This window comes from Chrysemys picta, unplaced genomic scaffold (assembly GCF_011386835.1).
Source record: "Chrysemys picta bellii isolate R12L10 unplaced genomic scaffold, ASM1138683v2 scaf634, whole genome shotgun sequence".
Classification (NCBI taxonomy): Eukaryota; Metazoa; Chordata; order Testudines; family Emydidae; genus Chrysemys; species Chrysemys picta.
Window position 1 is genome coordinate 1 of NW_027053341.1, and position 26043 is coordinate 26043.

Consider the following 26043-nt stretch of genomic DNA (forward strand, 5'->3'; position numbering starts at 1 on the left):
TAGCCACCATTTTCCTACAGCCAGGCTAATCTTCACAACAACGGCCCCCATCTCGCACACAACCAAGAGCAGACTCAGTTAATGGAGCCACCCCTGGGCTGATAGGAGGCAGGGAGGGAGACTGGGGGGGAGGGAAGGGGGATGGGGACAGGAAGGAGAATTTAGGGGAGCGGGAGAGAGGCTGTGGTGAACAGAGAACAGTGTGGGGATCACGAGGAAGACTGAAACGTGGGGAAAGGATCAGACCCCTAGCTTGGCAAACTGGGTAGAATGTTGGGGCACAAAAATAACTCACACAGGGTCCCAAATATTTTCACCCCTCCCTCACCCTGCATTAGATACATCGAGGTAAATGCCAAGATTTTCAGCAATGACTAGTGATTTTGGGTGCCTAACTGAGACCCTTTAAAGGGGCCTGATCAGAAAGTGGGAGCACCCGGCCTCTGAACATCAGACACCCAAAAATCACTAATCACTTGTGGAAAACATTAAAAGTAACAACAGCTACAGAAAGGTTAGTAACCATTTTTTCTTCTTCAACTGTTTGCACAAGTCCCTTCCACGTTCGGGGACTCCCAAACAATACCGTAAGAGGTGGGCTCGGAGTTCATGGACACATGGATTACAATACTGCCCAACCAAAACCAGTGGCATCTCTCACTGAGTGGGTAATGGCGTAATTGGAAGAAAAAGTACGTATTGACGCCCAGGTCGCTGCTCTGCAAATGTCCTGGATCAGGCCTGGGCCATGAACGCCACTGAGGAAGCTTGTGCTCTCACAGAATGGGCCGCAAGGAAGGCAGGTGGTGGGACACCTGCCTGCCCGTAGCACATGTGAAATGCACAATGTAATCCACAATGAAATTCTCTGAGCCAAAAGGGGTAGGGTTTTCATCCTATCAGAGCGGTGTGGATTTATGGATCAGCTTAGGACACCTGCCTAACATCCAGAGGGTGGAGATGTCATTCCTCCCTATTCTTCTGCGGCTTGAGGAAGGGAATGGGCAGGAAAATACCCTGATTACTATGAAACTCCAAGATTACCTTTGGGAGGAACACGGGGTGGGGGCAACGTTGTACCTTGTCGCAGTAGCGTAGCCGGGTTGGGGGGGAGCAGGGGGAGCGGCCGCTCCCCCACTGAGCAGAAGCTGCGCCTTTTTTGTGCTCCGACGCCTTTTGCTCCTGCGCTGCTGCCGGAGTGGAGCATTTTTTTTTGCTCCCAGCGCCTTTTTTTCTCCCGACACTTTTTGCTCCCGGTGCCTTTTTTTAGCTCCGCTCCCCGTGCTCTTAACCTGGCTACGCCACTGCCTTGTCGTTAAAGAACACTGTATATGGAGGTTTTGACATAAGAGCTCTAATCTCCGAGCCCCTCCTGACTGAGGTAATTGCTACCAGAAAGGCGACCTTCTAGGAAAGGTCCAACAGAGGGCACAATGCTAGAGGCTCAAAGGGAGGCCCCGTGAGCTCTGACATGACCAGGTTTAAGTCTCTCAGGGGGATGTTGTCAAGGCTGATTCCCCACTCTGGCATTTCGAGTGCAGAAGGTGGGAGCCTGCAAGGACTCGAAAAATTAATACTGGCCACTCCAGCCTGGTAATGCTGCCACCACCCAAGTGAAAATCTGCCTTTTGCCAATCCAGAAGAACTCTCTTGGGAAGTTTTTCTGGGGCTCCTCGGCTTTTCCACCCCTTCTTCGGGAAAGCCAAGAAAGGAAACAAAAGAAAAGGAGAACCCAGCGGTTGTATTAGCTGATTAATATATGCACAACCTCTTTACCTCATAAGACACAGAAATCCAGTCATGTTCTTACAAAAAGGAAATTTTATTTAAAAAAAAAAGAAAAAACACCCTTGGAAAACTTAGGTTATTGCTAGATCTTAAAAGAGCAACTGCAAGGATTAATCACCAAGAGTAGCTTTCTTGGGATCCAGTTTAAAGGTTACAACAAAACAAAAGCACGTGGGGTTAGCACACAGGAATCCACAAGCCATAAAAAGAGATCAGCCTAATCGTGTCTACCTGAATATTTCTTGTTCTACTTCTGTCATAAATATAAAGGGACGGGGGAGAGGGTCTGATGCAGTGCTATAAAATCCTCTTACCAGTAAAGGGTTAAGAAATTCAGGTAGCCAGACTGACACCTGACCTGGCTGGCATCTGACCAATAAGGGGACAAGATACTTTCAAATCTTGGGATTGGGGAAGACTTTGTGTGTGGCTCTTTGTCTGAGTCAGAGTGATCTTGGGAGACAAGAAGTACCTGCAGAAAATCAATCTCCTCAACCAGTCATCTTCTCACCAAACCTCACTTTTCTAAAGTAAGTTTAGTCAGCATTGCGAGTAGGTTTCTGTTTGTTTTGCTTGGTGAGCTTTCCCTGTGTTAGAGGGGGGGGGGGGGTTATTCCTGTTTTTTCTGTAACTTTAAGGTTTTGTCCAGAGGGGGAATCCCTCTGAGTTTGGAAATTGAGTACCCTGTAAAATAGTTACCATCCTGATTTTACAGAGATGATTTTACCTTCTTTGTTTTAATAAAATCCTTCTTTTAAGAACCTGACTGTTTTCTATGGTTTTAAAACCCCGGGAGTGGGTTTTTAGATCACTGTGTAACCAATTGGTTAGGAGATTATTCTCAAGCTTCCCAGGAAAGGGGGTGTACGGGCGTGAGAGGGTATTTTGGGGGGAAGGGGAACTTCAAGTGGTTCCTTTCCAGGATTCCTGTTTAAAACACTTGATGGTGGCCGTGAGAGAAGCATTTATCAGGGTGCAGGGAATTTTGTACCTTGGGGGTTTTAACCTAAGCTGGTAGAAAAAGCTTAGGAGCTCTTCATGCGGGTCCCCACGTCTTTACCCTAGAGTTTAGAGTGGGGAGGGAACCCTGACAACTTCCATATCGGTGGTTCCAAATGAGTAGTTTCTAGGTATGATCCTGATGATTTTTCATACCTGGCCCAGAGCTTTTTATGGCATAAGTACTGCCCTCTCCCTCTGCAGCAAAGAGAACAAAAGACCCACACACCCAGCACTTTTCCCCACTTTGAGAGGGTACAGCTTCCTTACTGGTTCCCCTGGTCAGGTGCCAACTCATTTTAAGCTTACTTCTTAACTCTTTACAGGGAAGGCAGTTAGGGTACCGCTGCTAAGGAGGATTCCATAGCTACTGAATGGTTGGGGTGCTACCCCACTCATTTATCACAGAGGGGTTCCCAGATTTGTGGGTACAGCCTTTCAAAGCCCTCGAGGAAGGGAATGGACATTTCATGTGAAAAACCTGACTGACCACCCAGCAGGGGTAGAATGCAGAGATCACTCCTAGGTGTACCTTAACGGATGAAATCGCTAGACCTGGCTGTTCCCAGACAGTTCTGGAGTATCTGCTTCATCTGAAAGATGACTCAGTGGGTGAGGAGGCAGGGGTGCCGGAACAGGGGGACCAAGGGGCCATGGCCCTGCCACTTTAGCAGCAGGTGAGAGCTGGGGGAGGGGAAGGGGAGGAGTGGGCAGAGCCTGAGAAGAAGTGAAGCGGGGGGGAGGGGAAGAGGTGGAGTCACAGTTTCAGCACCGGTAGCCCCCCACACTCATAGGGAGATTCTGGCACCCCGGTGAGAGGCCTTGCAGGGTAGACCAAATGGAGAAACGCTTCCACTTGGCAAGGTAAGTAGCTCTGGTAATTGGATTCCTACTGCCTAGCAAAACCTAGCAGACCTGCTCCGAACAGGCCAGTTCTGCAGGTTTAAACATGGACCCGTCAGGCAGATGGAGCATTTGGCCGCGATCTTGCGAGACCAGGTCCAGAAGGGGAGGGAGCGGCCTTGGAGTTGCTACTGACAGGTCTAGAAATAAGCCAAACTAGTGCTGATGTGGCCAGGTTGAGGCTATGAGAATAACCTTCGCTCTTGATCTTCAGCAAGATCTTGTGCACAAAAGGAATTGGGGGGAGAGGGGGAAGGGGAAAGGCGCAGAACAGGTGATTTCTCCAAGGGAGTAAGACGACATCTGTGAGTGAGCCCGGGTTGCAGTCACGCAGACAGCAGAACGGCTGAAATTTCCTGTTCTGTCTGGTCATGAACAGGTCTACGAGGGGAGTACCCACCACTGGAAAATGGTCCTTGCTATGTTGGGGCATAGGGACCATTCATGGTGAGAAGATCTGAGTTGCCAGCTTGTTCTGGGCTCCCGAAAGGGGAGAAGCTTTGAGGTGGATTGAGTGCTTTATGAAGAACTCCCACAAGCAAATGGCCTCCTGACACAGTGGGGAGAAGAGCGGGCTGCTCTCTGCCTGTTGATGTAAAACATGGCTGCCATATTGTCTGTAAGAACTTGCACCACCTTGCTTGCTATGGTGGGTAACAACATCTGACATGCTAGGCCAACCGCTCTGAGCTCTCTGACGTTTATCCATAGCAAGAGTTGCTGCCGGGACCACTGACCTTGTGTCGTGAGGTGCCAAAGATGGGCAGGCACTGTGAGCACCGAGTCCAAATGATGGCTGTTTGGCCGGTACACTGAGGCCAGCCAAGCCTGTAGGGGTCTGAGGTGCAACCTCGCATACCACACCTCGTATAGGCACGCGACCATGCGACCCAACAGCCTGAGTGGGCCTTGACCTGTGACAACACTAACTGGAAGTGGGCTCCTGGGAGGAAGGCCCTGGCCTGGGTAGAATTGAGCAACGCTCCGATAAACACTATCCTCTGAGCCGGGAGGAGTGTTGGCTTCTGCTCGTTTATCAGCAGGCCCAGTGCTCGAAAGGTTGTTTGGACGAGGTGGATGCTGGCTTTCACCTGGGATTGGACTGGTCATTGACCAGCCAGTCACTGAGGTACAGATACACATGCACCCCTCACCTTCTCAGGAAGGCTGCCACTATTACCAGCATTTCATAAAGACCCATTAGGCTGCTGACAGGCTGAACGGGAGGATGGTAAACTGGCAATGAGTCTGGTTCACAACGATCCCGAGAAACCTTCTGTGGCCTCGGAAAGTAGAGGTGTGGAAATAGGCATCTTTCAAATCGAGGGTGGCGTCCCAGTCCCCTACATCCAGGGAAGGAATGATGGAGACAATGCACAACTTCAGTCTTTGAGATGTTGCAGGTCTAGAATGGGTCAGAGACCCACTTTGGCACTCAGGATTAAGGATTGTGACGTTGCACTCCACATACTTTATGGAAATATGATTATGAATGTGAATATGATGTAACTGGAATATGCTTTATGCAAAACGTCTCTTGTATGATGTCATTAGAAAGCTTGTAATCTACTGAGTGTGTTCATCCTATTTGTTTTCATGTATTATTTCTATGTCTGGAATTGGGGAAATATGAAACTTGTATCACTGTTGTAGTCACACCAGGTGAGGGCCGTCAATGGGGCATTGGGAACTTGATGGCTCCCATTGATTAGGGCAATTGATGGTGAATGATTTATTTACCTGAAAGCCTTCCTGTGTACATGGGGGCCAACCAAGGAGGAATGGAGACTTGACCATGTCACCTGGTAGTGAAATCCATCTTAAATCTGGTACTTTTCCATTTAGCAAGAGAGGCAGGGACCCAGAAAGAGAAAAGATTCCCACCTTGTGCCAAGGTTATAAAAGGGGGTGCCAGTCATGAGAAAACCCCTGCTTATCAAATGAGATGTCTGCTGGATCTAACAAAGACTGTACCAGGGGAAAGGATTGGGCCCAGACTAGGAAAGAGTCCAGTCTGTGAAGTAAACTTATTGGAACATCTTTGAGGATGATATATTTCCTGTAATCAGTTTCTTAATGTATTAGGCTTAGACTTGAGTGTTTTGTTTCAATTTGCTCTGTTACTTACTTTGTTCTGTCTATTACTTGAAATCACTTAAATCCTATTTTCTATACTTAATAAAATCACTTTTGTTTATTAATAAACCCAGAGTAACTGATTAATACCTGGGGGAGCAAACAGTTGTGCATATCTCTCGATCAGTGTTATAGAGGGTGGACAATTTATGAATTTATCCTGTATAAGCTTTATACAGAGTAAAAGGGATTTATTTGGGGTTTGGGCTCCGAAAAAGGTTGAATACTGAGTGCTGGGAAAGTCCCTGTTAACTGAGAAGCCCCTGGGCTAAGTGAATCTGTTTCTGTGGCCCAACCTCTGTGTCTGTGCTGGAGGTGACTGGTGTGTCTAACTCAGCAAGACGGGAGTGGAGGGAAACCTGTTCGGGTAGGAGGGTTGTTCTCAGTGGTATCCCAGGACATGGAGTGACAGTCTCAAGGGGAGTCTCTGTGACCAAACCCGTCACAACTTCAGCCTGGCCTCCCTGTCCTTTTTCAGATGTGGACTGAACTGGTGGAAGAGCTGACAGCGATCCGCAATAGGTCTCATCCAAGCACTTTAGACAGCTGGAGTGCAGGTCGCTCAAAGGCATGGGCTTGCCACAGGAGGCACCGGGTCTGAAGCCCGGAGACCGAGACATGCCCAGTTTCAGGAGCAGAAGAAACTCTGCTAGAAGAGTCCAACTAACTATTTATATCAGTGGTGTCCAATATGTTCGCCACTAGCCACAGGTGGCTAATAGGCTATTGAATTGTGGCTAATGCATGTGGCTTTTTTGTAATGTGGCTAATAAGAAAAATTCAAAACCACAAGTGTGGCTAGCATCGAATTTCTATTGGACACTGCTGATTTATACCAATCAACTAAAGTCAAAAAGTGAGAAAACAACTGAGGTGAAAAGGGATGGAGTAACGAGAGAACCACTGAGAATCTGAAGAGATGCAGGGCGGCTGGTCACAGACACGCAGAGATCCCAAGCCAGGTGCCCGAGAGGAGTGGGGTGGGTCAGCCCTCCCCACCCACCCCTCTTCTCCTCCATGCTGCACTCCACAGGGATAAGCAGGGTGGGGCATGTGACGAACTGGGACTGTTCTTAATGTGGTCTGTGAATGCTGACAGGGGAGTGTGGCTAGGATAGTCTGCAATGGGGGGATGGGACACTGACCAAGGGAGAATACCTGAGCATGTAACATGAGAACCCAGGAAGGGGTTAGAGGCCAGGTGAGACCTTTGCCTGGGAAACTGAACAAAGGCTGTGGGAGGGGTCGCTGAAGGAGAGTCTTGGAAGCTGGCTGGTGAGGTGGCTGGGAAGCAGAGAGGGCTCTGACCTCCCAAGGGGGCTGGGGTGCCAGAGGACCCCAAGATGGACCTAACTGAGGGGTATCCTGTGGTCTGTGCCTGCAAGACCTGTCTTGGACTGTGTCCCTGTCATCTAAATAAACCTTCTGCTTTACTGGCTGACTAAGAGTCATGATGAATCGCAGGAAGCCGGGGGTGCAGGGCCCTGAGTTCCCCCACACTCCGTGACAGGGCACCGATGAGGTCTCAGAGGGACCAGACCCCGAATTCCCCCATGTGCGTGTTGGGGGCAGACACAGCTAGAGAGAACACTTGGTGGTCAAGATGCAGGACTCAGGACAGTCTCTGGCGATCTGGCAGCCCCAGGATGGGGGGGAGGAAGAGGGGTAAATGGGGGGAGGAGGGCAGGAGGGACAGTGGTTTGGGGAGGGGGCAGTGGGAACAGAACAGCAGCTCCCCAGCGCAGGCAAGCGGAGCCCCTCTCTCAGCACTGGGGAGGCTGGTGTCCGTGTGAACAGGTCAGGCTGGACAGGCTCAGCAGCAGGGGACCAATGGGTGAGATAAGTCAGGAGAGGGTTAAACTAGCTACAGAGGGGGCGGGCTGGGGGGCAGACACTTGGCAACCCTCCACGCTGTCGCTTAGTCCTGGGGCAGGGCCACCAGAAACCCAGGTGTCCAGGGCAGGACAGGAATTAGTTCTCATTGCTGCTGTCAGTGCTGGGAGCCAGGAGGGATTGGAGGTGCTACAACAAGGGGCTGGGGACACTCCTGGGTGAGCACCAATGTGACAGGCCAGTACCACTGACACGGGGAAAACAGGGATTGTCACTCGCGAGTCCCCTCTCAGGAAGGGAGGAGCAATTACGTCAGAGAGACCGTCACCTGCCAGGGACAGTTCAGCAGCGCCAGGCACTGAACGCTTATGGATCATTCCCGTGCTAAGTGAGACAGCACAATCGGGGGCCTGGCCAGGTGACTACAGCCCCCCACATCAGGGACTGAGCAGGAAGAACGGCTCTGTACACGTCTATTGATAGTGCGCAGGGGAACCTGCCTGACCCCGGGGGCTCCGTGCTGGGTTTGTGGTGCCAGGAGTAAGGCAGCCCGGGAGTCTCTGCACGTTGCAAAAAGAACAGGAGTACTTGTGGCACCTTAGAGACTAACATATTTAGCTGTAGTCCACGAAAGTTTATGCTCTAATAAATTTGTTAGTCTCTAAGGTGCCACAAGTACTCCTGTTCTTTTTGCGGATACAGACTAACACGGCTGCTACTCTGAAATCTGCACGTTGCAGGGGCTGATTCTCTCACTAACTCTCCAGCCCAAGTTGATGACACTCTGCGGAGTCTGACCTGAGATAAACTCACTCTGGAAATAAGACAAAGTGAACAATGAAGGAGGCTCACTGGTGAGCAGCTTCTCCCCAGGGCTGGGGTGAATGCACCACTGCCTGCTCTTGTGACTTTACTGTGCGTTTCATGATAGTGGGTGGTTTTAATAAATCCCCAGTTCCTGAACTCATGGGATTAGGGGAAAGTCTCAGCTCTCTTTTCTTACAGCAGTAACTTCTAGTCCTTCTAGCAGCAGGGAAAACCCCAGAAATGTGTCCCCTAATGGCTCAAACCAGAGGGCAAATAAAAATAAGCTCCAGTATTATTCCCAAAATACTTACAACGCTTAAGCCAAACTCAGGATTTTGGGGGTCTGACTCGTGATGTCTGAACACTTGGGGCTGTCGATATTGGGGCTCCCCATCACTCGATATCTGGGAATTGAGACAAGACGTCTCAGAACCCTGTTCTAGCTTTAGGGTCTGACAGAGTCACTGTTGTAGCCAGGAGGAACAAACCCCCCTGTCCAGAAATCGCTGGGTGCGATTCTCTGGCCTGCGTCACCAGGAGGTCGGACTAGCCGGGTCTGCTGGGAACTTCTGGCTTTTGCACCTCTGCCACTCTGTCTGGGAAATATATGTCTGGGAAATGGCGGGGGTGGGAGGGGGCCCCCCCGAAGGGCAGCAGAGGCAGCTGCAAGTGGGACTGGTAGCAGAAGTCTGGGCTGTTTGGGGAGGGGACAATCTGAGAGTCCCACTTTGGAGGGTGTCAAAAAATCTCTTTCGCATGGACCCTCCATCCTGCAGCCCCTCCCCCCATCCCATATCCCTTTGTCCCCCACATTCACACTGACTCCAGCGAGAAAATGCGCCTTCGGACTCTGTCCCCTCCCCCCATCCCCAACACACATCCCGGTGTCCCTTCACCCTGTTTACAACCACACTCCCAACCCCCACCCCATTTCCCTGCATCCCTAGGTCGTGTTGTGTCCTTCACTCACCCTCGGTCCGGTTGTAGAGCTGACTCAGGGTGTTCAGACTCGCATTGTACCATTTCTGGAAGCGCTGTCCCCACCAGGTCACCTCGTCCCAGAACTCCGAACCCTCGTTCTGCGCCATCCACAGTGTGTAGGGCTCCGCCCTCTTCGTCCCACTGGTGTAGACATAGGTGAGCTGATCGTCCACATACACAACACGGCTGTACCAGGGCAGCCCCGGGGCAGGCTCCGACACCACAGTGTCCAAAATGCGCCTGGAGTGCAGGCCTGAGGGGGGAGATTGGGGGAGGGGAGAGTCAGACCGAACCAGACCCTGCCAGGAGCCCCTGGCAATATGCGAGAGGCAGCGCCATCCCTCAGGAGGGCTCCTGTGGGAGGGAGATCTGGGGAAGGGCTCACAGAATGGCCTGACCGGGGAGAAAGAGACGGTGGGGTAGAAGGAGAAAGGGAGGCAGGGCTGGAGGGGGAGTGAGGAGAGGAAGGGGTAGGGAGGTACAGGGGGGCTGGAGCATGTGAGGAGTACGGGAGCATATGGGGACCGTGTACTGGGGGTACAGGGGAGTGTGAGGCAGGAGAGGGGGCCCAGGAGGAGGGGCAGGGCTGGAGTGCAGTGTGGGGAAAAGGAAGGGGGTGTTATGGGAGAGGGTGGGGCAGGAGGACTGGGGGAGGGGAGATGCAGGAGCTGAAGCTGGGGAAGGCAAGGTGGGCAGGGGAATGTGTCCAAGCTACAGGTGGGAGCCAGGACACCGGCTGTGCACAGAATTTACTGTAATTTATTCAGAACATAAGATCGGCCAGACTGGGTCAGACCAAAGGCGCATCTAGCCCAGTCTCCTGTCTTCTGACAGTGGCCAATGCCTGGTGCCCCAGAGGGAATGAACAGAACAGGGAATCATCAAGTGATCCATCCCCTGTCGCCCGTTCCCAGATTCTGGCAAACAGAGGCTAGGGACAGCATCCCTGCCCATCCTGACCAATAGCCATTGGTGGACCTATCCTCCATAAACTTAGCTAGATCTTTTTTGAATCGTGTTATAGTCTTGACCTTCACAACGTCCTCTGGAAAGGAGTTCCACTGGTTGACTGTGTTGTGTGAAGAAATACTTCCTTTTGTTTGTTTTAGACCTGCTGCCTATTAATTTATTTGGGTGACCCCTAGTTCTTGTGTTATGTGAAGGGGTAAATAACACTTCGGTATTCACTTTCTCCATACCAGTCTTGATTAAGACTATGATTTTGTCATGGATATTTGCAGTATAAGACCTGGACAGGTCCTGGGCAACGAAGAAAAGCTCACGGAAGCCCGTGACCCATCCGTGACTTTTACTAAAAATATTCATGGCAAAATGGGGAGCTCAGCTGCGTGACCCACACACCACCCACGCGCTAGGCAACTGCAGCCCACTCAGAGCTCCGGGTCCCCCTGCCACCCACAGCAACTGGGAGCGGTTGGTTCCCCCACAACCCACGGAGGCCGCCCCACCGCTCCCGGCTGCTACAGGTGGCAGGGGGACCGCACAGCTTCCGGCCGCCGTGTTCTGAAGTCATGGAGTTTGCTGGAAGTCTCAGATCCCATGACTTCCGCAACCTCTGTGGAAAAATAGACTTTCATTATATCCCCCCAGTCATCTCTTTTCCAAGCTGAAAAGTTCCAGTCTTATTAATCTCTCCTCATGTAGCAGCCATTCCATACCCCTAATCATTTTTGTTCCCCTTTTCTGTACTTTTTCCAATATTTCTTTTTTCTGATGGAATGACTATATCTGCATGCAATAGTCAAGATGTGGGCATACCATGGATTTATATAGAGGCAATATATTTTCTGTCTTACTATCAGTCACTTTCCTAATGATTCTCAACATTCTGTTAGCTTGTTTGATTGCCACTGCGCATTGAAAAAACGAGGAGTCCTGTGGTACCTTAAAGACTAAGCTTTCGTGTATGCATCTGACAAAGTGGGTTCCAGCCCACGAAAACTTATGCCCAAATAAATTTGTTAGTCTTTAAGGTGCCATGGGACTCCCCTTTGTTTTTGCAGAAACAAACTAACATGGCTATCCCTCTGAAACTCCACATTGAATGCATGTTTTCAGAGAACTATCCACAATGACTCCAAGATCTCTCGAGTGGTAACAGCTAATTTAGATCCCACCACTTTATATGTATAAACTGGGATTATGTTTTCAACTGTGCATTACTTTGCATTTATCGACACGGAATTTCACTTACCATTTTATTGCCCAGTCACCCAGTTTTGTAAGATCATAGAAGATTAGGGTTTGAGGAGACCTGGGATGTCATCTAGTCCAATGCCCTGCTCAAAGAAGGACCAACACCAACTAAATCATCCCAGCCAGGGATTTGTCAAGAAGGGCCTTAAAAACCTTCTAATGATGGAGATTCCACCAGCTCCCCAGGTAACCCATTCCAGTGCTTTACCACCCTACTAGTGAAAAAGTTTTTCCTAATATCCAAACGAGACCTCCCCCACTGCAACTTGGGACCATTACTCCTTGTTTGGTCATCTGCTACCACTGAGAACAGTCTAGATCCATCCTCTTTGGAACCCCCTTTCAGGTAGTTGAAAGCAGCTATCAAATCCCCCCCATTCTTCTCTTCTGCAGACTAAATAAGCCCAGTTCCCTTTGCCTCTCCTCATAAGTCATGTACTCCAGCCCCCTTATCATTTTTGTTGGCCTCCGTTGGACTCTGTCCAATTTTTCCACATTCTTCTTGTAATGTGGGGCCCCAAAATGGACACAGTACTCCAGATGAGGCCTCACCAATGCCGAATAGAGGGGAATGATCATGTCCCACGATCTGCTGGCAATGCTCCTACTTATACAACCCAAAAGGATGTTGCCAAAAAAAGCTAACAAGGGCACACTGTTGACTCATATCCAGTTTCTCATCCGCTGTAACCCCTAGGTCCTTTTCCCAGAACTGCTGCGTAGGAAATCGGTCCCTAGTCTGTAGCAGTGCATGGGATTCTTCCGTCCTAAGTGCAGGACTCTGCACTTGTCTTTGCTGAACCTCATCAGATTTCCTTTGGCCCAATCCTCTAATTTGTCAAGGTCCCTCTGTTTCCTATTCCTACCTCCAGCGTATCTACCACTCCTCCCAGTTTAGTGTCATCTGCAAACTTGCTGAGGGTGCAATCCATGCCATCCTCCAGATCATTAATGAAGATGTTGAACAAAACCAGCCCCAGGACCGACCCTTGGGGCACTCCGCTTGATACTGGCCGCTAACTAGACATGGAGCCATTGATCACTGTTGAGCCCGATGATCTAGCCAGCTTTCTATCCACCTTACAGTCCATTCATCCAGCCCATTCTTCTTTAACTTGCTGGCAAGAATACTGTGGGAGACTGTATGAAAAGCTTTGCTAAAGTCAAAGAATAACATGTCCACTGCTTTCCCCTCATCCACAGAGCCAGTTAACTCATCATAGAAGGCAATTAGGTTAGTCAGGCATGACTTGCCCTTGGCGAATCCATGCTACTGTTCCTGATCACTTTCCTCTCCTCCAAGTGCTTCAGAATTGACTCCTTGAGGGACCTGCTCCATGATTTTTCCAGGGACTGAGGTGAGGCTGATTGGCCTGTAGTTCCCCGGATCTTCCTTCTTCCCTTTTTTAAAGATGGGCACTACATTAGCTTTTTTCCAATCATCCGGGACCTCCCCGATTGCCATGATTTTTCAAAGATCATGGCAAATGGCTCTGCAATCACATCAGCCAACTCATTTAACATCCTCGGATGCGGTGCATCCGGCCCCATGGACTTGTGCTTGTCCAGCTTTTATAAATAGTCCTGAACCACTTCTTTCTCCACAGAGGGCTGATCACCTCCTCCCCATACCGTGCTGCCTGGTGCAGTAGTCTGGGAGCTGACCTTGTTCGTGAAAACAGAGGCAAAAAAAGCATTGAGTACATTAGCTTTTTCCACATCCTCTGTCACTAGGTTGCCTCCCCATTCAGTAAGGGGCCCACACTTACCTTGACCTTCTTCTTGTTGCTAACGTAGCTGTAAAAAACCCTTCTTGTTACTCTTAACATCTCCGCTATGTGCAACTCCAAGTGTTATTTGGCCTTCCTGATTTCACTCCTGCATGCCTGAGCAATATTTTTATACTCCTCCCTGGTCATTTGTCCAATCTTCCACTTCTTGTAAGCTTCTTTTTTGTGTTTAAGATCAGCAAGGATTTCACTGTTAAGCCAAGTTGGTCGCCTGCCATATTTGCTATTCTTTCTGCACATCGGGATGGTTTGCTCCTGCAACCTCAATAAGGATTCTTTAAAATATAGCCAGCTCTCCTGGATTCCTTTCCCCTTCATGTTAGTCTCCCAGGGTACCTTGCCGATTAGTTCCCTGAAGGAGTCAAAGTCTGCTTTTCTGAAGTTCAGGGTCTGTATTCTCCTGCTCTCCTTTCTTCCTTGTGTCAGGATCCTGAACTCGACCATCTCATAGTCACTGCTCCCAGGTTCCCAGCTACTTTTGCTTCTCCTACTCATTCTTCCCTGTTTGTGAGCAGCAGGTCAAGAAGAGCTCTGCCCCTAATCGGTTCCTCCAGCACTTGCACCAGGAAATTGTCCCCTACACTTTCCAAAGCTTCCTGGATTGTCTGTGCACTGCTGTATTGCTCTCCCAGCAGATATCGGGGTGACTTAAGTCCCACATGAGAACCAGGGCCTGTGATCTAGTACCTTCTGGTAGTTGCCTGAAGAAAGCCTCATCCGCCTCATCCCCCTGGTCTGGTGGTCTATAGCAGACTCCCACCATGACATCACCCTTGTTGCTCACACTTCTAAACTGAATCCAGAGACTCTCAGGTTTATCTGCAGTTTCATACTGGAGCTCTGAGCAGTCATACTCCTCTCTTACATACAATGCAACTCCCCCACCTTTTCTGCCCTGCCTGTCCTTCCTGAACAGTTTATATCCATCCATGACAGTGCTCCAATCATGTGAGTTATCCCACCAAGTCTCTGTTATTCCAATCACATCATAATTCCTTGATTGTGCCAGGACTTCCAGTTCTCCCTGCCTGTCTCCCAGGCTTCTTGCATTTGTGTATAGGCACTTAAGATAACTCGCTGATCGTCCTGCTTTCTCAGTGTGAGGCAGGAGTCCTCCTCTCTTGTGCTCTCCTGCTTCCTCCTGGTATCCCACTTCCCTCAGGGCTTTGGTCTCCTTACCCTCCCCCCCCCCCGCCAACAAACCTAGTTTAAAGCCCTTCTCACTAGGTTAGCCAGCCTTCTTGCAAACCCCAAGTAAGTTGGGCAGTGTCCTTTTCCCCTCTTCCAACCCTTATCTTCTATGACCCAGTAGGGCCAGGCTGCACTGGGGCCTAACCCTGTTTAGGTCAAACCACACCTGTTACTGAGGTGTCACAAGGGCACCAATGTGCCTTAAGCCATTTTAAACAAACCCCAAACCCACCCCGCAGCCTCACCCGGATCAATACGGGCTGCTGAGCTGCCCAGCGTCTGAGCTGCTGCCTCATGGAGAACAAGGGAAATTCAAGTCCATGCCAGGAAAAGCAGGCCATCTCCTCACCCCATCCTACTGGGATCCGGAAGCTCTTTATCCGGCAGCTACGGGAGATCCTAACAGTACAAACGCAGCAGCTGTTCTGTGCTCTGCAACGGGAGCTCGCACCCAAACTAAGACCTGATTAATCACAGATCCAGGGTTCTAGACTCTCCCCTCGCCCTGGGGTGCTAAAACACCACCAGAGACAGAGGGGAGTTAACATCTCCTCTCTAGGATGACACCTCTAACGACCTGCTTCCACTACAGATACGACCCATTGCCATTGCTGACTGGGAGTACAACTGGACTGGTGCTGACACAACTTAGCCGTACGTAGCCAAGGACAAACCACACTCAGGAGTTCCAGGCACTGGGGTGAAACCCAGCGTGAAGAATCTTCTGGGAGCCATGAAAGGTCAGAGATCCAAGAAGCCTTTTCCCTTCATTTAACCCTGGTCTATGGGTGTGGGGGGGGAGCTAATTTACTCCCTCTCCCTCAACCTGAGCTCTGCAAACAGGAAGAATCATGTCTGAAAGCTCCGCCCTGCCCTGAGACGCGGGGAATGAAACAGCCTGGGCAGCGCCTGGACTCGGGGATTTCCCAGTCTGAGCACCTCACGGGGCTGCGACGGGCTTGTCAGCGTGTGCAGCACCCATGGGTGCTCTGGCCCCAACGAAGCCTCACCCCCTGGCTGGGTGAGGTTGGCATTAGATGAAGGGGTTACAGTTCAGTGGCTCTCAGCACCCCACTACACACAGTGTCCCAGCAGCGACCCTGGCAGCACCTGGCACAAGGGGGCCAGGACCCCCCCAGTCACTATAGCAACGTCACCGTTCCATGTCAGTGACCGCTCAGTGCTGGGGGGTGGGGGGAGTGGTGTGGTTATCCTGACACCTCTGAACGCAGAGCCCAGAACTGCCCCCCCACACCCAGCTCCCCTCTCCCTGCGCCCCCCAGCCCGGCTGCCCCCCCACACCCAGCCCCCTCCTCCCTGCGCCCCCCCAGCCCGACTGCCCCCCACACCCAGCTCCCCCCTCCCTGCACCCCCCAACACCAGCTCTCCCCTCCCTGCACTCCCCAGCCCGACTGCCCCCCCACACACCCAGCTCTCCCCTCCCTGCACTCCCCAGCCCGACTGCCCCCCCACACACCCAGCTCTCCCCTCCCTGCACCCCCCAGCCCGACTGCCCCCCCCACACACACCCAGCTCCCACCTCCCTGCACCCCCCAGCCCGACTGCCCCCCCCACACACCCAGCTCCCACCTCCCTGCACCCCCCAGCCCGACTGCCCCCCCCCCACACCCAACTCCCCCCTCCCTGCACCCCCCAGCCCGACTGCCCCCCCCACACCCAACTCCCCCCTCCCTGCACCCCCCAGCCCGACTGCCCCCCCCACACCCAACTCCCCCCTCCCTGCACCCCCCAGCCCGACTGCCCCCCCCCCACACACCCAACTCCCCCCTCCCTGCACCCCCCAGCCCGACTGCCCCCCCACACACACCCAGCTCCCCCCTCCCTGCACCCCCCAGCCCGACTGCCCCCCCACACACACCCAACTCCCCCCTCCCTGCACCCCCCAGCCCGACTGCCCCCCCACACACACCCAGCTCCCCCCTCCCTGCACCCCCCAGCCCGACTGCCCCCCACACACACCCAACTCCCCCTCCCTGCACCCCGCAGCCCGACTGCCCCCCCACACCCAACTCCCCCCTCCCTGCACCCCCCAGCCCGACTGCCCCCCCACACCCAGATCCCCCCTCCCTGCGCCCCCCAACACCCAGCTCCCCCCTCCCTGCACCCCCCAGCCGACTGCCCCCCCCACACACCCAGCTCTCCCCTCCCTGCACCCCCCAGCCCGACTGGCCCCCCACACCCAACTCCCCCCTCCCTGCGCCCCCCAGCCCGGCTTCCCCCCCACACACACCCAGCTCCCCCCTCCCTGCGCCCCCCAGCCCGGCTGCCCCCCCACACACACCCAGCTCCCCCCTCCCTGCGCCCCCCAGCCCGGCTGCCCCCCCACACACACCCAGCTCCCCCCTCCCTGCGCCCCCCAGCCCGACTGCCCCCCCACACACACCCAACTCCCCCCTCCCTGCACCCCCCAGCCCGACTGCCCCCCCACACACACCCAGCTCCCCCCTCCCTGCACCCCCCAGCCCGACTGCCCCCCCACACACACCCAACTCCCCCTCCCTGCACCCCGCAGCCCGACTGCCCCCCCACACCCAGATCCCCCCTCCCTGCGCCCCCCAACACCCAGCTCCCCCCTCCCTGCACCCCCCAGCCCGACTGCCCCCCCACACACCCAGCTCTCCCCTCCCTGCACCCCCCAGCCCGACTGGCCCCCCACACACCCAGCTCTCCCCTCCCTGCACCCCCCAGCCCGACTGCCCCCCCACACCCAACTCCCCCCTCCCTGCACCCCCCAGCCCGACTGCCCCCCCCACACCCAGCTCCCCCCTCCCTGCGCCCCCCAACACCCAGCTCCCCCCTCCCTGCGCCCCCCAGCCCGACTGCCCCCCCACACCCAGCTCCCCCCTCCCTGCGCCCCCCAGCCCGACTGCCCCCCCACACCCAACTCCCCCCTCCCTGCGCCCCCCAGCCCGGCTGCCCCCCACACCCAACAACTCCCCCCTCCCTGCACCCCCCAGCCCGGCTGCCCCCCACACCCAACAACTCCCCCCTCCCTGCACCCCCCAGCCCGGCTGCCCCCCACACCCAACAACTCCCCCCTCCCTGCACCCCCCAGCCCGGCTGCCCCCCACACCCAACAACTCCCCCCTCCCTGCACCCCCCAGCCCGGCTGCCCCCCACACCCAACAACTCCCCCCTCCCTGCACCCCCCAGCCCGGCTGCCCCCCCACACCCAGCTCCCCCCTCCCTGCGCCCCCCAGCCCGACTGCCCCCCCACACCCAGCTCCTCCCTCCCCGGGGTCTCCCCCCGATACTCACGGCAGTGGCCCCCCGGCAGGGCTACAGCCCCCAGCAGCAGCAGGCGCAGCGCCAGGGCCATGCCCGGTCTCGGCCCCACAACCCGAGAACCCCGCGGGGCGCTGAGACCGGACTCCAGCTCCCAGCTACTGGCCGTGTGAGCCTCCAGTCTACAGGGATTGGCTGAGAGGGGACCATCCCGCCAATAGCGGCGCGCAGCCCCGCCTCCGTCACCGGTCGCTGGGCAGAACCCGCTGGGCCGGCTGGCGAAGGGGAACCGAATGTCTGAGCCGGGGGGGCGGGGGCGGGATGAGACCTGGGCCCCGGGGCTGTAATGGGCGGAGCCGCCATTAGCTCGGCCGGGCTCTGGCCCCGCCTCTCTGGGGTCAGCTGGTCCGTGTGTTCCGAGGCTGGAACTCGGGGGGCCGCACCCCCGGGCTGGGGGCGGGTGGCACTAGGGGAAGGGGTCACAGTTCGGCTCAGGGGCTCTCAGCCCCCCACTACACACAGTGTCCCAGCAGCGCCCTTAGCTCTAGTCGGACCTGCAGCCCCCAGGCCCGAGACCCCTTCCTGGAGCTCAGGGACTTGTCTGTCCGGCTGGGAACTTTAATCACTTTCTGGATTTCATGAATTAACCCCTTCCCGCCCCTCTCCCTTTGCGGGGAGTGACCCCACAACAATAGGGTTACCATTCGTCCGGATTTCCCCGGACATGTCCTCCTTTTGTGTGCTAAAAATAGCGTCCGGGGGGGAATTTGTAAAGCACTCACAATATCCGGGATTTCCCCCTCCCCCGGCAGAGCGAGCGGCTGGGAGGGCTGCAGGAAAGTCCCGGGCTGGACTCCGGAGCAGCTTCCTCCTCCCACCCGCCCCCCCTGCATTCTGAGCCGGCAGCAGCTCCTCCTCCTGCAGCCCGCTCCGGCAGCCCTGTGCAGGGCCAGGGACCGGGTTTTGTTGTGCTGGGGAGCTCAGCCACGTGTCCGGCTCGCACAGAGCCCAACACCCTGTTCTGAGCAGCAGGGTAAGGGGGGGGCAGGAGAAGGGACAGGGAGGTTCTGGAGGGGGAAGTCAAGAAACGGGGGGGGGGGCTTTTGGAGGGGAGTGGAGAAAGTTTTGGGCAGTCAGGGTACAGGTAGGGGGTAGGGTCCTGGGGGGCAGTTGGGGGGGGGGGTCTTAGGAGGGGGCAGTTAGGGGACAAGGAACAGGGAGTCTTAGGTAGGGGGTGGGGTTCTGGAGGGCAGTTAGGAACAGGGGTCCCAGGAGGGGGCAGTCAGGGGACAAGGAGCGGGGGGTAGGGGGCTGGGAGTTCTGGGGGGGAGCTGTCAGGGGGCAGGAGTGGGGAGAGGGATCGGAGCAGTCAGGGGACAGGGAGCAGAGGGGTTTAGATGGGTTGGGAGTTCTGGGGGGGCTGTCAGGGGGCAGGAGTGTGGAGAGGGATCGGAGCAGTCAGGGGACAGGGAGCAGAGGGGTTTAGATGGGTTGGGAGTTCTGGGGGGGGCTGTCAGGGGGTGGGGAGTGGTTGGATGGGGTGTGGGAGTCCCAGGGGTCTGTCTGGGGGTGGGGGTGTGGATAAGGGTTGGGGCAGTCAGGGGACAAGAGGCAAGGAGGCTTAGATAGGGAGTGGAGTCCCGGGGGGCAGTTAGGGGCAGGGGTCCCAGGAGGGGGCAGTCAGGGGACAAGGAACGGGGGGAGGGTTGGGGGTTCTGCGGGGGCAGGAAGTGGGAGGGGCAGGGGCGGGGCTCCTCCCGTCCTCTTTTTTGCTTGTTGAAATATGGTAACCTTCCGGCAGTGACTGAAGAGCGCTGGTGCCAACCGCAGGGCAGCGTGTGGGAACCAGGCACCCCCCCAAATTGGCTGGGAGTTCTACCCTTCCATCTCACCAACTCCTATATAGGGCTAGCCCCGGCTAACAGCTGGGGATCTCTCGCTCATGCCTAGAAGCCTTGCCCCCAGAGTCCAGGCAGCAGGGAGAGCCAGTTCCTCCTTGTCAGGGGTTTTCATTCCCTTCTCCCCACACCTCCAGCGGCTCTGGGAGCTGCTCAGGGGCTTGCCCAGGCAGGCCAGGGGCCGAACCAGCTCCAGAGGTGGCCCTGAGCCCCCGGCCCCGCAGAGCTCAGCAGCTCCTCCCCCTCGGCTCAGCTATGGGGGTGGGGCACATAGGGGGATTGTCTGGGGGGTAGGGGAGCTGGGGAGCTCAGGCTCGAGGGAGGACCCTGGGGAGGGGAGGGGCAGTATAACCACAGTGCTCTCATTCTACCAGGATAGTTCGGAACAATTTCCGCCCCAAAGACAAGCCCCTCGATAGGATGTCTGGAATTTTCAAAGGCGCCACAGGGAGTTGGGTGCCTAAATCCCACTGAATTCCAATCACAGTCGGGTGTCAAACTCCCTTAGGCTCTTTGAAAACTCCCATTTAAATTGTCACTGATGGGTTTCATAATTGACATTCGCTGAGATGGATCTGGCAGCGTCTCCCCCACCCTCCCCAAACGATTTCTTCAGCAGTACGGACTCAGGAAGGATACAGAGCCTTGGTTTACACTTGATTCATCTCTTCAAGGTTTCTTCAAAACCAGCAGAGCAAGAAACTATTCTTATTTTATTTTATTGGTAAAATGAAAGTGTAAGATCTGGAGCCGGATTCTGTGGCCAGGAATGGCCGGGGCGGATTCTGTGGCTGTAGTATTGTGAAATACACAGGACCTGCCTCTAAAAACCCAGCCTCTAGTTACCCCAGGCTGATTTGATTGAGCTAGCTAGCGCGCGCTCTCCCTCCCCTCCCCCCCGCCCCCTTAACCTGATGTTCGTGGCATTTCAGGGTTCCCCAAAGACTGCAGCAACATTCCCAGGGACAGCCCAAGCGGGGTCCATGTCATCCAGCCGGCAGGCTCTCCCCCTCGAGAGGTGTGGTGTGACATGGACACCGAAGGCAAAGGCTGGACCGTTGTCCAGAGAAATTCTTACAACACAGAGATCACCTGGAAGGAGTCCTGGATCACCTACAAGTACGGCTTTGGGAACGTGCAGCAGGATTACTGGCTGGGCAACGAGTACCTGTCCCTGCTCACGCGGCAGACCATCTACAAGGTCCGCTTTGTGGTGGAGGACAAATCCAACAACACCCGCTACGCAGAGTACGACATCTTCAGTGTCGAGGATGAGCCCAGCGGGTACCCGCTGAGTCTGGGCAGGTACTCTGGGGACGGCGAGGACTATCTCACCACCTACCACTCCGGCCTGGGGGGCATACACGACAACATGAAGTTCAGCACAAGTGACAAGGATCAGGACCAGGCCAGTGGGAATTGCGCAAGTAGCTATGGAGGCTGGTGGTACGACAAGTGTCAGAACGTCCTGCTCAATGGGAAAGGCTACATCTACTGGGCAGGGTTCTGTCAGAGTGGGGAGTGCAAGTCTTCCCTCATCCTGGTTAAGCCAACAGACGTGTGCTGGGTCCGGCAGGAGGAACCCATCCTCCTTGGGAGCCGGCGCCGCTGAGAAGGGGAGACAATATTAGATCAGACACGGCGCGCCATCCCCCACCTAACCAGTGCAGTCCCTGCAATGCCTCCACTCTGCTCACTCCCTTCCTGTTGGCTTCTGCACAGTAAATCCCCTGGAATAAACGCTGAGAGCTGACCCCGCCGGTGCGTTCGAATGACACGAAGAGTGTGATTGGTGTGTATAACTGGACCCCCACTTCCACTCTGCCTCGCTGGAAGCCATGTCACTCACTACGACTTTAGACCCACATTAACCTCTGCTTCTCCCAGCCCTGCCACTGCCCCTCGGCATTAGTGATCAATGAATCATGACACTGGATTTCTAGCAACTGTCATTGAGCATTTAAATGGGGGATGACTCAAAGCCAGGACTTTACATCTGAATCCTGCATGTATTAGCAGTGGTGAGTTTGGGTTGAAAAACCTGCCCTCTGTGTTTTTAATAAATATGGTTATTACATGAGAAAACATTGCAACAGTAATTAGTTGCTGATGAACCACTGAGATTAGATAGACGTGCAACGAAACCACACAATAAAGATATTGGTGTCCCTCTTCAACCCAAGGGGCTAGTCAAAGTTTGGGGCCCTGGGGATGTTCCAGTGGGGAGCAGAAATTGGCAGTGGAGTCTGGTAATTTTTTGATGTCTTGTTTATTGACAAGGAACATACAGAGTCCTGCTTCTCCAAACACAGCAGGAACCAACAGCAGGGATTAGCCTCCCTGCTCTCAGCTCCAAGCCTCTTTAGCCAGCACCTGGCCCAAAAGCTCTCTATGCTCCTCCCACGATCACACCATGCTCACAGGCTCTGCTCGGCTTTCCTGCTCTGCCTCCGTGTCCTGGCAGCACTGCCCGGCTTGTCTCTGTCACACACGCACCAGCTCAGAACGATACTCGGTGGCATCCTCTGCCCACCTGGGGCTAGTTTCTGGGCACAGCTCCCTGTGTACAGTACTATAAAATCCCTCCTGGCCAGAGACTCCAAAATCCTTTTCCCTGTAAAGGGTTAAGAAGCTCGGATAACCTGGCTGACACCTGACCCAAAGGACCAATAAGGGGACAAGATACTTTCAAATCTTGGTGGGGGGAAGGCTTTTGTTTGTGCTCTTTGTTTGGGAAGTCATTCGCTCTTGGGACTGAGAGGGACCAGACATCAATCCAGGTTCTCCACATCTTTCTGAACAAGTCTCTCAGATTTCAAACTTGTAAGTAAACAGCCAGGCAAGGCGTGTTAGTTTTTACTTTGTTTTCTCAACATGTAAATGTACCTTTTACTAGAGTGTTTACCTCTGTTTGCTGTACTTTGAATCCGATTTCTAACGCAGCGTTTTGCTCTGGCCTATTGCTCTTTAAGTTTGATTACCCTGTGAAGTTATTTTCCATCCTGATTTTACAGAGATGTTTTTTACCTTTTTTCTTTAATTAAAAGCCTTCTTTTTAAGAACCTGATTGATTTCCCCTTGTTTTAAGATCCAAGAGGTTTGGAACTTGATCCACCAGGAGTTGGTGGGAGGAAGGAGGGGGATGGTTAATTTCTCCTTGTTTTTAGATCCAAGGGGTTTGGATGTGTATTCACCAGGGAATTGGTGAAAGGTTTCTCAAGGCTTCCCAGGGAAGGGAATCCACTTGGGAATGGTGGCAGTGGACCAGATCTAAGCTGGTAGTTAAGCTTAGCAGTTTTCATGCAGGCCCCCACATTTGTACCCTAAAGTTCAGAGTGGGGAAGCAGCCTTGACAAGAGTCTAGTGACTCTCTCACCCTGGGCTCTCCCCAGTATAGACTCTTGTTCACACTAGTCAAATGATGTTCAAATGCTGAGAAGGAGCAGGGAAGAGGCACAGAAATGACTTGTGGCCTGGCCAGCACACCTTCGAGCAGGCAACCCGAGGGGCTGCAGCTAGTCAGCTTGACTAAGCAGTTCCGAGCTCTGTCATTAAGGTCTCTAGTCACCCAGCAGGAGGAGGTAGCTGCATTTCAGGTTTTTGCTCTAGCAGACAAAGGTGTAAGGAGAGCTGGCAAAGCTGATGTTAGAAACATTGACACTGGAAATCCATGTAAGTGTAGAAGAGTGACGGAACCAATCGTGCGGGGACGTGGGAATTCACTCTCACCTGGCCTCTGGGGATGGAGGCAGCACGTGGCTGGCACTTCTCGCTCCTGCCGTACGAGGGGCAGGTGCTGCTACCGACTGCTCCCCCTAACCCCCGCCCTGCTGCGCTCTGGGGATGCTGCCCTGCTGTGGAGCTCTCAGGTGTCTTGAACTGGAATTTGTTTGGCGAGAAACTGCTAAGAAGCCTTATCAGCCCCGAGCAGAGAGTACCTGGGAGCCTGCCTGGGTCGGGCTGGTCTGGTACAGCCTCCCCCCAGATAAGGCTCTTCCCTGGACTTGCCACCCATTGGAATCTGGAACGATTCCCTCCGAGGTAACACCCGGGGCAGCCAGGGCAGGGCAGGGTACGGCCTGCTCCCCGGGAGCATTAGGGCTTTCAGGAGTCAGAGGTGTCAGCGGAGCAGGTTGTACGTTAAAGCAGCGAAGGCAGTTGGGGGGCAGAGGAATTGGGTGCTTTGCCATTGCACTTGATCAGCTCAATTTGAAAATTCTTTCAAAGGAAATCCAGATGTATACATCTGACTGGGGCACATGTACACACATACACACGCACACTCACATGTGCACACACTCATGTGCACATACACGTACACACATGTACACATACATATTTATACAGACGTGCACATACACGCACACACGCGTGTCCCTATAGCGCCCCAGGATGCGACTGACGGGGTGGCTGGCTATTATGGAGGCAGAAGTGGGTTGGGAGAAAATAATCAAGAAGAACTTTTGCTGAAAATGCAAACCTAAGCTGGAAATCTGTGCAGGGCTGGGCTCAGCGAAAATGATCTTTTGAGCTGCTCTTATTAACCGTGGTCCTGTACTTCCTGGTTTGCGTCGGACCCAGGCAGGAGACTGGGCTGCTCTCAGCTGTAGAAGCCATTGGAATGAGCCAGGTCGGAATGAGCCAGGCCCTCAGAGCCTTCTGCCACCAATCGCCCCAGCAGTCACTGATCCACCCCAAACCACGTCCTTCCAGTCAGGCAGTTTCATATGCATACGTCAAACCCTTGGTTTGCCACTCAGACACCACGGTGATGGGCACAGTAAGGACCGAGAGACGCTAAACAGGCAGACAGACAAGGAAATAGTGGCCCTGGCTACAGGTGTGTGTGTGGTGCAAACGGATGAACACCAGTTGCTGGCTGAAAGCACAACCTTAATACCTGCATCTCCTGTCTGTCAGCTATCGTTCGCTTGGCAGTCTGAGCTCCGATTTCTAACGCAGCGTTTTGCTCTGGCCTATTGTGGTTCTCATGTCCGGGGGCGCCTTGGCCCCTGGTATCAGGAGCGGTGCTAAGGAGGCTGCTTTTCAAAGGTCCTTAAGTAGGGTTGTCAACTTTCTACTTGCACAAAACCAAACGCCCTTGACCCAACCCCTTTCATGCCCTTCCCCAAGGCCCCACCCCCACTCACTCCAGCCCAGCCCACCTCCCTCAGTCGCTCGCTCTCACACCCTCACTCACTTTCACTGGGCTGGGGCTGGGGGGTTGGAGTGCAGGGAGGGGTGAGGGCTCCGGTGGGGATGCGGGCTCTGGGATTGGGCTGGAGATTAGGGGTTTGGGGTGCCAGAGGGGGATCCGGGCTGGGGCAGAGGGTTGGGGTGCGGACTCTGGGAGGGAGTTTGGGTGCGGGAGGGGGCTCAGGGCTGGGGTAGGGGATTGGGGTACGGGTGGGGGTGTGGGGTCTGGGAGGGATTAGGGTACAGGAGGGTGTTCCGACCTGGGGCAGGGGGTTGGGGTGCCGGGTGTGAGGTCTGGGAGGGAATTTGGGTGTGGGAGGGGGTTCCGACCTGGGGCAGGGTTTCTGGGTGCGAGCTCCGGCCAGGCGGTGCTTACCTCAGCCAGCTCCTGGTCAATGGCACACCGGTGCTAATGCAGGCTCCTGAACCCTGGTCTCCCTCCGCTGGCAGGCTCTGAGCAAGGCCTGCCCAGAGAACATGGATGATGAGCTCTCGATCCTGCTGACAGCACCCCCCAGCACAGACAAACTCCAGCACATCTTGGAGGTGAGCAGAATGGGGAGGGGCCGCAGGGGTTTTACCTTAGCCCTGGGGACTCCTAGAAAGAAGAGACTGGAAAATCCATGTTTCTATTGGATCCTTCCGACTATGCATTCGTGATATAAACTCACTGGGTGACCTTGGGGTAACTCACTTCCCCCTTACGGCATCAGTCTTCTCCACTATCAAATCTACACTGGGGAAGAAGGACAGAAGCCCCGACAATCACCTTCACCTCTGGGTGTCTGGTCCTGGGAGCCGAAACCAACTGGACTATCTGCCCCATCTCCTATACTGCCCTGTCTTTCCCTCCTAGGGCCTTGTCCTTAGTGCTCAGCCTGGCCCCTTCCCAGCTTGTCCCTGACCTTTAAAGGACGCTCCAAGCCCCTCCCATGCCTGCTTCCCTTGGGGTCTCTCTCCTGGCTGAGCACAGGCTGCCCTTCTATCTCTCAGCAGGCCTGGGTCCTAGTCACAGGCTGCGTCTTGTCACGTGACCCCCACACTTATTCCCTTCGCCC

At 54.5% G+C, this 26043-nt stretch overlaps 1 protein-coding gene across 2 annotated transcripts; it reads right to left on the minus strand.

The window, feature by feature from the left end:
* Nucleotides 1–7: 7 nt before the first annotated feature.
* LOC135979069 (class I histocompatibility antigen, F10 alpha chain-like) lies at nt 8–18098 on the minus strand. Of its 2 annotated transcripts, none has more exons than XM_065579666.1 (3): nt 17925–18098; nt 9437–9700; nt 8–1688 (listed from the first exon to the last, which is right to left on the minus strand). In XM_065579666.1, exons 1-3 carry the CDS (start codon nt 17983–17985, stop codon nt 1408–1410), a joined length of 606 nt encoding a protein of 201 aa, XP_065435738.1. In that variant the 5' UTR covers nt 17986–18098; the 3' UTR covers nt 8–1407. The 2 variants fall into 2 exon arrangements, with proteins under 2 accessions (XP_065435738.1, XP_065435739.1); XM_065579667.1 differs by lacking the exon at nt 8–1688 and adding an exon at nt 8282–8870 and having other exon boundaries at nt 17925–18091.
* Nucleotides 18099–26043: the final 7945 nt, after the last annotated feature.

Bases quoted from the DNA above. Each gene is read 5' to 3' on its own strand.
- LOC135979069 (XM_065579666.1), bottom strand. From the start codon at position 17,985: ATGGCCCTGGCGCTGCGCCTGCTGCTGCTGGGGGCTGTAGCCCTGCCG. The intron at 9,701-17,924 runs GTGAGTATCGGG...CTCCCCCCTCAG, and splicing joins CCTGCCGGGGGGCCACTGCC to GCCTGCACTCCAGGCGCATT. The intron at 1,689-9,436 runs GTGAGTGAAGGA...TTCCCGAAGAAG, and splicing joins GCTCTACAACCGGACCGAGG to GGGTGGAAAAGCCGAGGAGC.